The 11,300-nt window shown below is 38.0% G+C and overlaps 1 protein-coding gene across 7 annotated transcripts in view; it reads left to right on the top strand.

Annotated features, from left to right (window-relative positions):
• The window catches only part of MAPK10 (mitogen-activated protein kinase 10), a 151,939-nt gene extending 141,040 nt beyond the window's left edge, over positions 1-10,899 (top strand). For 6 of the 7 annotated variants that reach the window (XM_069855392.1, XM_069855395.1, XM_069855393.1 and 3 more), the window contains 3 exons: positions 3,653-3,716; positions 4,305-4,382; positions 10,519-10,899. In XM_069855392.1, the coding sequence (XP_069711493.1) occupies positions 3,653-3,716; positions 4,305-4,382; positions 10,519-10,661 (285 nt within the window). In that variant the 3' untranslated portion in view covers positions 10,662-10,899. Of the gene's footprint in view, positions 1-3,652; positions 3,717-4,304; positions 4,383-10,513 lie in introns of all 7 variants that reach the window. The other variant, XM_069855396.1, reaches the window with a different exon arrangement.
• Positions 10,900-11,300: the final 401 nt, after the last annotated feature.

Below are 11,300 nucleotides of genomic sequence, written 5' to 3' on the forward strand. Positions count from 1 at the left end.
TAGGCCTCTGGTAACAGCACAATGTGGTACTCTGGTTTGCATTGCAAAAATAAATCTGTAAATAGGATCAGTAACACAATGTATGTTGTAGCAAAACACAAAGGAATTTTTATATTCGCCTGTTATGAAGATCTAAGCCATAAAAAAAAAAATATTTAACCTCATGCCATTAACTTTTACAGCCTCTGGTGCCTCTGCTATACGTGTATTGCTAATTCTACCATTGCCTTGTACACCACTGCTCAACTATGGCTCCAGTCCCTGCAATTCTGGGAACAGATGCAGAATCAAGCCTTGTTCCTGCTAAGCTTTCTAAAAACAGCTTATCCCAAGGTCTTCACTGTGCTGACACTATCTCTGCAGAGGCAGGGACAGACATGGTAGGATTTATTCAGGTGTGAGCTCCAGCCCATTCCCTTTGCTTTCTAGCAGTGGCACACAAAATCAATCCATGTTGCTCTGGGAAAGTGAGAATACATCAGTCTCAACATATTTTGCTTTTTTTCCCCTGGTGAAAAGCTTTTCCTCCCTGGCTATTAGGAAGATATTTAACAGATCCAGTAGTCTCCTGTTGCTCATTGGACCACATGAAAAAAACTGCATTTCATGGGGTTTTGGGGTTTGGTTTACATTTTTTTAGAAAAAAGTCTCTGTGGATAATTTTTGGGGGGAGGGGGGTTTGTAATTGTATTATATACAATGAATGTTAAATTTAATCTGAAATATTTTTTAAATCCATTTGTAAGATGTAAAAGCCATGAACCACAGAAACAAGATATTGTTTTCATATCTACCAGAAAAATACAATTTAGTCCTTCTCTTCTGCATCCAAAATTAGATTCTATTCTTTGTTATTGTTGCCAATGCAGTTGCCTACAAATCAATTTAATTTGGGGAGAAAATGGCTACCTTAAACTGAAAATAAGATGCTGCCACCCATAGGCCTGAACCACATGCTGGTTTGATTTAATGCTAGTTTAACTGTACCTTTTCTGAAACCAGTACAAACAAAACCATGTTCACTCTTAGCTGGGATGAAGGATTTATAAGAATGTGTGGAGTGCTGGATTTATTCAGACTTGTTGGTGCCAAAAGCAGGGGCCTAGCAGGGCTAGAAAACCTACCTATCTTGCAAAGCAGATGGGGCAGATTGTGGTCTAACACTTAATTTTATCAGTGGTGTTAAGAAGTTTCACAGCCATATGCTGCTGCAGTAAAAATCAGATAATACACCCCCCTCCCCACCACCACACACCCCTACATCATATCTTTGTACCAAACTCCCCACACGGAGAGGCATCCTGAGCCGCTGGGTTCCAGTGATGGTAACACCACAAACCTTGCTAAGGGCCAGTTGGCACTTGACAGTTGACTTTGTCTCACCATGCTAAGAACCACCAAGCATCTAAATCTGGCAGTTAGAAACCTCTGTTTTGAGGATAGGAACTCCAACTACCAGGCAGGTCAACAGGCCTGAATGTCTCCCTCCTCCCCAAGCAGGGATGCCTCTTTGGTAAGATTTGTGCCTCCAAACATATCAGATGTTACCCGGGAAACTATAGTCTTCATTTTTAGAACTAGCTTGATTTTGCAAAGTGAATTTATTATCAGCAATCCTAAACTCATTATACCTGTCGCTTCATTACACTGTTTTATTATTCAACTTCGTGAATCTTATCAGTGCATAATGGGCTCTGACAGACAAACACGGGTCCTATCAACCTTGTGAAACTGCTCAGTAGGAGTCCGCCTTGGACGCTGACAGGCCTGGTTGATCTGAGTCAAATTTGTGACTGTTCGATGGAACTTGCTGACAGGCAAGTTGATTCTTAGATGTAGAAGTTTTGAACACTGACAGGCAAGTTGACTCTGATGGGAAAGTTTCCTTTTTCTTAGCTGCAAGTCAAAATCCTTATCCTTTCAACGTGACAGAATGTCACAGATTCACGTAGAAAATTAATAATGATGAACTCAGTCACTTTCTAAGGCATTTGAGTTAGGCAGCAAAGTCATTTTTGGGCCGTCCTTTGCACCAATGCTGAAATCAGTTGCTCTGGAGGACCCAGCTATGTCTACTTCATTACTGTGACAATACCTGTGTTAAAAACCTCTCTTTATACCAATAACTTTAGAAATTGGTTAAAACAAACAAAGAAAGAAAGAAACAAACAAATAAGTTAGTAGAAAATGGGCAGACAGCCTGGAGAGGATTATCTAGGTTGATAACAATACATTAAGGTTTGTGGCTCTCATTAAGATTAATGAGGATTGTGGGAAAAGAAATATATTCTTGAAACTGTTGTGGCATTCTCAGCTCAGCCCTGTACCTTGAATCAATGAAAATATGTCATAAGGGTCATTTCTTTATGCCAGGGAAATTAAATGGGAAAGCTTCATTTCTCTCAGTGTGAGAGCACTGGCCTGGCCTGGCCCCTCAGTGGAGCTCCATTCATCTATGTTCTGCACAGCCTTTAGACAGTATAGATCCCATCTCTGTGAAGAGGAGGGATTTATTCATGTAATTATCACATTAAGTATTTTTTACCTTATGCTCTGTTCCTACTACAAGCTATGGTTTATAGCTGTGGGTTCAGTTAGTTCTGTGCACAAACAAAGGTGCACAATACAAACACCAGCACAGCAGCAGAGTGCTGTGCAGGTGCAGCTCCTGCCATCCTGTAGTGTATGAAGTACAGAGTCTGGTTGCTATCCTTTGATTGTCTTCATAGCAAGTAAGAGCTAGGTCTCAAAAGAGATCTTTCTGGGTTCGTGATGGTTGACTGCCCAAGATGAAAGCTAGAGGAATCACTTATGAAGGAGAAAAGTATGGTAGACCTTGTTTCCATCTGTATTAGATACTTCTAACTCAGATGTTGAAGCTTCTTGGTAAAAGAAAGGAGGAGAGCGTCCTCTGCCTTGCTTGGCGCTGTATTTGGCAGCTAGTGTCAGGAGAGACAATGAACAAATGGCTTAGTTGCCCAATGAAAGCAGGTATTCAGGCTCTCAGAAATTTTAGTTTTCTTTCTCTCAGTAAATTCCAGGTTCTACTACTTCTACGATATTCTCATCAACAAAAAAATACAGTTAAAAAAAAAAAAAAAGCCAAACTGAAACCTTCCGGTGAAAGCAAAGTTACTTGAAAATACCTATACTGGAAAGCTATGGTAATTTAGAACATGCATCAGAAATTCTGGAAGGGAGATTTACTTCAAAATTACTGTTACTCTGAGAAGTTTATATAGCAGTACGGTGTCTAAAGGCAATTTAACATTATAGTAATATTACTACTAATTACCCAGGATTAGTATTTGTCTGGTACTCAGACAGTGCTCTCTTTGCCAGTGCAAACATTCTGTGTGTAGAGTACCTGGACTCAATATAAGGACAATGGAATCATTGGCTTGAGTTCTATTTCAACTGCAACTATGCCTCTTGTTTAAAAGAGGAAAGGGAGAAGTATATTGATTTATTCTACACAAAGATTTGAATTCCAGAAGTGTTAATCTCTTTAATAGTCAAATGTTTTTTCTTGTGGGTTTGCATGTACAGGGTGAATAACAAAGAAGGAAAATTCTCTTTACTTAAATAATTGCTCTAAATTATTTAAAATATAATAGACAATTGACTAAACATCTTTGTTTCTCTCTTGCAGCCTCCTCCTCAGATATATGATAAACAGCTGGATGAAAGGGAACACACAATCGAGGAATGGAAAGGTAATTGCATTTTAGAATATTATGGCAAGGGTGTCAAAATGGGCATGACTCACTGCCAAGTGTGTTTATGTAAAATGGAAAGAATTCCTTTGATGTGAAGAATTGGCTCCACCCTATGTACTGGTGTTTTGGTGGCAAAAATATAAGAAGTGTCCTGAGGACTATTATTATCTACACAGGTTAATGTTAACACAGGAGGGGCATATTCTAGTGCTTCACTGAAATCTAAGGATATCAACTGGAGAACAGAATACTGTTCAACAAGACATTGTATCAGAATTTTATGAACAGTAAAAAAAAGGACTGTATTACTGTGCAGCTTCATTTCTAGATAGTACATCTTCAAACAATTCACGTGTTCTAGTTTAACCCTATTTGTCTCAGTTCAGCTCCAAAAAGAGACAATAGGAGCAGAGAGAATGGAAGAGAGGTCTTAGGCAAGTAGAGCTAACGGACTCCTGAAGACAAGGTAGGGGAGACCTAGGGAGCTCATGGGAGAATCACAACACCATGTTTTGTGATAGTTGTTTTGCTCCTGATCACAGACACTGGTTCTTTTTTTGTAACTGTTGCAATTCTCTCTTCTAGAACTCATCTACAAAGAAGTAATGAATTCTGAAGAAAAGACTAAAAATGGTGTAGTAAAAGGACAGCCTTCGCCTTCAGGTACTCAGCCCTATTGAATAACTTCAATGTGTTTACAATACTGACAGAAGGAAAACGGAGATTGTTGAAGCACTTGGGCTACACTTAGTTATGTAGACCAAGAAAGAAGTTTTTGCAAAATCTAGTGATTCTAATGGTTTGAGCTTGATTAATTGTGCTCCAGGGTCATGTTAATACTTAAAAATTTGTCTGTCTGCTATTTGAGAGGTAGTTGTACTGGTATTTTCTATGGGAAGATCTGTGGTTATAGATTTTATTCTTGTGGATGGAGAGGCTTATCTCACACTAATATAATTATACTGCTTATGAATGTATAACTAAACTGATACTCTGCTAGTAGATATAAGCAAAATTGGTGAAGTTAGCTTGTATCCATGTGTTGGACACACCACATTGCATATGTAAGTATCTGGTACCTACTGTGGTAGTTTATCCTGTCAGAAGTCTGATAACATTAGAACAGTTTGCTGACATGCTTGGTTGACACGTTGATGAGAAGAGAAAGTTGTCTTCAAACACAGATTCTTAAAATACTGTCGCAAAAACCAGCAACTAAATTTTAGCTGAGGAAAAAGTCACACCAGCAGTCTTCTCACAGAAATGCAAACTGTGAGTGCCAGTACACAGAAATACATATTTGTGAAGGTACACTTTCACTAGCAGACCTGAAGTGCTCAGATTTTAAGCACAGTGTCCCAATAGCGTTTATGGGTAAAACTACCTTCTGCAGAGTCTTTTCTCAAAGTAAAGTTATTTGATTCAATATTCAATTCAATGTTCTCTGCATATTTTCAAAGAGGTTGGGGTTTTTTTCATCCTCATTTTTAACTTGCTGCTGAGCCAACTTAATGTTAGAACAAGAATGCATTATTAGTAACTGACAGGACAAAGGGAAACATGGCAACAATAGAGGAAGTTAATAGAGTGCTGGATGGTAATATTACAGCGCTAGCACTGCACCTGGATTTTCACTTCAGTGAAGTAAGATATGGGAAAAAAATCCATCGTTTTCTTGCTGAGTAGCAAAAAATGTATTAGACTTGCAGATTTAATTTACCAAACTATGCTACCACTGAAAAGAAATCTGGGTTCCTGACAAGTATCTGTAAATCCTCATTTTTAAACCTCCCTTCCCTACAGAATTGTGGTTGCAGTCTGATTTATGATCAAGAAATACTGTAGTTGCTTGTTTCAGGAATTAACTATCCTGGGATTTCTTTATCTATCATGTTCTACTTTTCCTGTGGAGAAGGTTTTTACTGTTTATGTAACACATTTCTGAACACACAAAATTGCCATTTCTTACCTGTCTTTCTTTTGCTGATCCCCTTTGACTGTTTCACATTGTTAGGCAACAATAAGAATAGCAACTATTTCCAAATTGCACTGAGATTAGCCTGTTTTATGAAACAATAGATTTTTTGATTTTCATCACTTTGTGTGCCTGACTTTACTTATTTCAAATCAATAAAATACTGAAAGAATGAGGTAATACAAGTCACTGGTTCTGAGCATAAAAGAATTGAGAGAGACTTTACATACATATTGCTCATTGGTCAGTATTCTCAGCAGAAATTCAGAAGGCTAAGATTTGGCACTCTATCAATAATCATAGCAAGCAAGCTGGAGACAATTTTTAATGATTACTTGATCAGCGCTTTGGGGGAAACAGCTGAAGTTGACTCAACGAGGATAGTAGTTGCCCATTGACAGTGCAGGCTGCTTAAGTGCTTGCGTATCAGGATGTCAGTCACTTAGTGCATCCTCTTGTCCTGTGAAGAACTAGTTAATACAACATAGGAGCTTGAAATGTGTGGTTAGGGGGGAACCTCAAGTACCCCTCCTTCTCACGTCCAACAAAAAAAATCAACTGTATCTAAAGATGTTACCAACAGATACCTCTGCCACCTGTTCCAAGAAACCATTGTAAGCTACCTTGTTTATTTTCAAAAATATTTTTGTATTGTGGTGACTAAATCTTTTTTGTTGTTGTTGCAGTTTAACTCTATTATTTCTTGTCCTGTCTCCAGAGAACATGGAGAACAGTTTCCTCCATCTTTGTTTCTGGCAGCTTTTAGCTCATATAAATTCCCTTATCACATCCCTAATCAGTCTTCCTTCCTTTGAACTTCACTACCTGCCTCTTTCAATTTTTCAAACTTACTGCTTTTCTCTACGCTTAATCTAATTGACTTCTACCTTTCATAGACTACAGCATCCAAACTTATCTGCTTAAGACACTAGCAGTGCTGAATTGAGCAGAAAGATTTGTGTGTAGGTGTGTGTATATATATTACATAAATATGTAAGTTACACATACAAAGAATGAATTCTTGTCCACATGCACATATAAACACTGAACTTAAACTTAGAAAGTAGGTTTTGCTTTTCTGTGTAACAGAATTTCTAAACAATTCTGTTTTATTTATAAATTCAGGTGCTGCACCCCTTACTGACATGCTTACTGTTCAAAGGGTCTATGCCACATCATTATTCAGCTGGGAGAATAAAAGTGATTAGAATAAAATGTTTTCTCAGTGAAACTCAGCCACAACAACACACCAAGAAAGAAACGCTAAATTTAATCAACCTGCTGGATTCTTTACTACTTCATACCCTTATAACATGATGCTAGAGTTTCACACCTAACATTTTCAGCTGTCTTCTCCAAAATACACCTATTTGGCTATCACACATGCATATGTGCGTCTTCTTTTGAGGCCTCCTTCTCTGTTCTACAGAAGATGTATTATTTATTTTCAATTACTCACTTTACCAAGAAGTAGAGTAGAATTACTAGCAGTCTAGAACACTAGCAGTCTCGAAACTCTTCTGTTCTATCATTTCTGAAGGAGAGAAGCAGAACTATTTTGTGCAAAGATGCAGTAGGAATTTACCAATATATTTTTCTGTTTAGTTAATGCATTTTAAAGTGTTTCTGATGAGTATTATCAAACAGCAGGTAATTCCATTAAATAAAAAAAAAATTAAAGGGCTGTAGATTGTGTGGAATTAAACATAAATCTGTTCAAAGCTGCTGTTTGCAGATTTCCTCTGCCCTGACACTGCATAGTATCTAACCTCCTCTCACACTCTCCCCTAGCCTCCATGACACAGCTAGACTTTCATATATAACATTTTCAGCTGTTTTCTCTTTTCTGGATACTGAATATAGTAAATAGTGCTGATCTTCGTGCAGCTTATTTGTAGCAGTTCCCTTTCTCGCTGAAATTGCTCTTTTATTCTTCCATTCCTGCTTTTTACTTGCTGTCTGATTTGGTCAGTTTTGTTGCTATCACATAAGAACTACCAGATATCTTTAGTAGCTCTCTTCTGTTGTGTGCAGAGCCTAGAACAAGCAGCTGATGGACTTGCTCAGCGTTATGACATTGGGTATCAAAAGTTACTAATTACACAGTCTGAAAGAAGCTGAGCAAATCTCCAAAACTGTAAAAAGGCGCTTTTTTTGGAAACAGCAAAAGCTGCAGTTCTTCTTTCAGTTTCTTCCTCTGTACCACTTCAGAGGTGAAGTCTCAAAGGCGCTTCCATGGGTGCTAATTAAATAGGACTTCATAGAAGCCCTCTGAGGAAGGAATCCCTGCTTTACTGCAGGGAAGCTGATGTGTGGCTTTAAAGAGTAACTGTCAAGTCAATGGCAGAGCCAAGAACAGGTTGCAGGAGCTCTTTCTCACCTGTTCTAACCTTTTGCACTTTCCCTCATCACTGCAGCCAGTGAGAAGCTTCCTGCCAAAGAGCAAGCTCATAAAGGGGGCTTATTTTCTCTTTTGAATGTGCCTCTGTTATTTCTGCACTGATTCACCCAGCACCCATCCCTTCAGGAACAAGCTGTTGTAGCACCAGGCAGGTGCTGAGCATAGAAAATGAAGCATTACTTATTTATTGACTAGGACAGCCTTTGCCTGGGCTTCTGAATGCTTCTGCAGAAGTGCTGCTTTGTACTGCTGAGGTCTTTAATTCTGTCATTTGGGTTTGTTGTGGTTTCATTTGGTTTTATGGTTATTTTGTGAGTCTGAGGGCTTTGAGGCTGCAACAGTAACTATCAGGTCTGTGTCTTGTGTGACATGGAATTGTGCTCAAAGCTAGGAAATAACTATAAAAACACACTTTCAGAAGCTTGTATGAGCTGAGTTGATACTTGTTGAAATGCACGTTGCAGGGTTTATTGAATTCAATGGTGCTGAATCAGAGTGTAACAAAACCTTCACCCATCCAATTTCTGCACCTAAGTTGATCATACATTCATCAGAGAAAGCTGCACAGCAACAGTTTGATCAAAAGTTGATTGAACCCACTGGAATTCTTTTAATTAATATAGGACAGTATCCGTGACTTAATGACAGGGTTCTGTCCAACACATTTAGAAAGGTAATCTATTAACAATAGATTAAACTAACAACATAAACAATTAAATTAACAATATAATTAAATTCGGTCATATTTTGACTATATCTAAAGGCATTTGTCTTGACTGATTGGTATTTTCATAAAATGACACATGATTTAATAACATGTAACAATGTAGTAACAGTATTATACTGAGTGATTGTTGATCAATATGAATGAAGTACATGTATAACTCCTAGAAAACAAATCTGTCTGAAAAGATGGATGATTGCTATCTGCTGTCACCAATGAGACATCATTGAGATTGTGTTGTCTTTTTGCAGCACTTACAAAATTAACTATTTTATTTTCTATACGGATCAAGACAGTTAACTAATTTAAGGATTCCTCTGATGCTATAATATCTTTATACTACTACAACAGCAGAAAGCAGTTCCCACCTGGAGCTTGGAACATGAGCGTTTCTGTCTCTATTTTGTGCATATAAATATATACACATGGTTGATGTGTATAAAGGGAAGAAAAAGTTGAGGAAAATAGAAGACTATGTTATAGTGGCTTGTTTTCTCAAAATAATATTTCTATTGCAAACAAGAAAGTGACAGAAATCCTCTCCTTTCGCCCATAGTATCATACGTTTTGCTAGGCTGAATAGGTGGCTTTTAATTTCAGTAATAAGAATATATGAATTCTGTAATTTTACTAGGCGTGTTTTATTTAGGTATGTGCTCTTGCTTTTCAAGGCAATAAATGTTAATTTCTGTCCATTTTGAGGAAATGAAAATGTATAAAAAGTCAACCAAGAAAATTTTTGGCCATAAGAATGAAACAATATGTATCTGCAGAGCAAAGATCTGTGTCACACTAACTAGTGACAATTTCCAGCTGTGTAATATCACGCAAAATCACATAATTTATTGTCACAAATATTTAATGAAAATTAATGTATCTCACTCACACTGCAGACAGAGATTAATTTTGGTGGAAAGAGGACAAAAAATGTTACCTTAAAGTTCAGTAGAAAAAATGCCAATCAAAGAGCAGTCATATGTGCACAAAAGATACATTGCTCATGTGGTTCTGTATTTATTACACAGTTATCTGCATTTATAGGACAGATAATTTCTGATGACTTTCAGCGATGTCATAAATGTTTGGTGACACTAATAATAACCTCATCAATGTACATTCTTCCTTTCACAAAGTCACAGTGATTTTTTGGTTAATAACTGGTACTATCATCATTTTACAGAGGACAGGTAAACTTGTATGCACAAAAATACAATCACAACTGAAGTCCTGGGCTTAATCAGCTAGTCCTTAACTAAGAGCAAGAAACCAGTCTCACCTCCCCATAAACCCACCTTCTCTACATTGCCACTGGGTGATTGGATATCACCTATTCTACTAAACTACCTTACAAGATTTTATATGTGTGTATGGGTTGGGTTTTTTTAATCATCTTCTTGGTGCCAATATAGTCTTAGCAGGTGTCTGATTGTTTTCTAACTCCAAGAATGCTGGGAAGAAGTGATGTGATAGACACAACATGAGCTATACCAACAGACTGCTGAGGGAGAGAATTTCCTGGTAAAATATTTAATATTAACCAATGTTTGCAGGGCCTGTTTTCTGCTAATGTTTGCCATTGTTTAAACGGTCTGTGTACATCCATGCCTGCTGCCATAGGCTAAGTATCCTTTGTTTTTTACACCATGAGAGTTCTGGGATTTCAGGTTTAATCACGTTGGTGTTTGTTTTCGTAGCACAGGTGCAGCAGTGAACAGCAGTGAAAGCCTCCCTCCGTCCTCATCTGTCAATGACATCTCATCCATGTCCACGGATCAAACACTGGCGTCTGACACAGACAGCAGCCTGGAAGCTTCTGCGGGACCCCTCGGTTGTTGCAGGTGACTAGCCGCCTGCCTGCGAAACCCAGCATTCTTCAGAGGATGATATAATTTATCAGGAAAAAATCACAGGAGTTAAGAGATGAAAAGGAAAAGAAATAAAATACAAAGATCTAAACAAAACTAACAAAAAAATCTTTTCAGCCTGCTTCTCCTACAGTTATGTAATGCAGCTAAGCTCAAGTGTATATTTAACTTATAGTTGCTCTGCTTTGGTCTTCTTCCAATGATGCTTACTGGGGGGGAAAAAGGGAACTGAAAAATCCTTTCTTTTAACCCCTCCCCATAAGATGTAAAATTAATGGCTGCAAAACCAGCAACCTGCAACTGTCCTTTACACACTGGCATGATAAGGTGTGCAGTAGCAACTCTCAAACATACAAGTGTGGATCTGCCTTCACTCTCTGTTCTGTCACCTTCTGCCCAGTGAGGCAGATAGGGGTACATGTACATTTTTCTTCATATACAAATAGCACATACACACATGTGCCAATAGGATTCTGGCAGTGTATGCAGCTGTGTGCCAGGAACACACACATCTGCGTTAGTACTTAGTATGCACTCTAGAACTAAATGGCCCATTTCAGGTGAACTATGTGATATTACCAGTATATATTCTATTTGTTTGCTCACTGATGAGGTT

Source organism: Phaenicophaeus curvirostris, chromosome 4 (assembly GCF_032191515.1).
Source record: "Phaenicophaeus curvirostris isolate KB17595 chromosome 4, BPBGC_Pcur_1.0, whole genome shotgun sequence".
In the NCBI taxonomy this organism is placed as follows: Eukaryota; Metazoa; Chordata; class Aves; order Cuculiformes; family Cuculidae; genus Phaenicophaeus; species Phaenicophaeus curvirostris.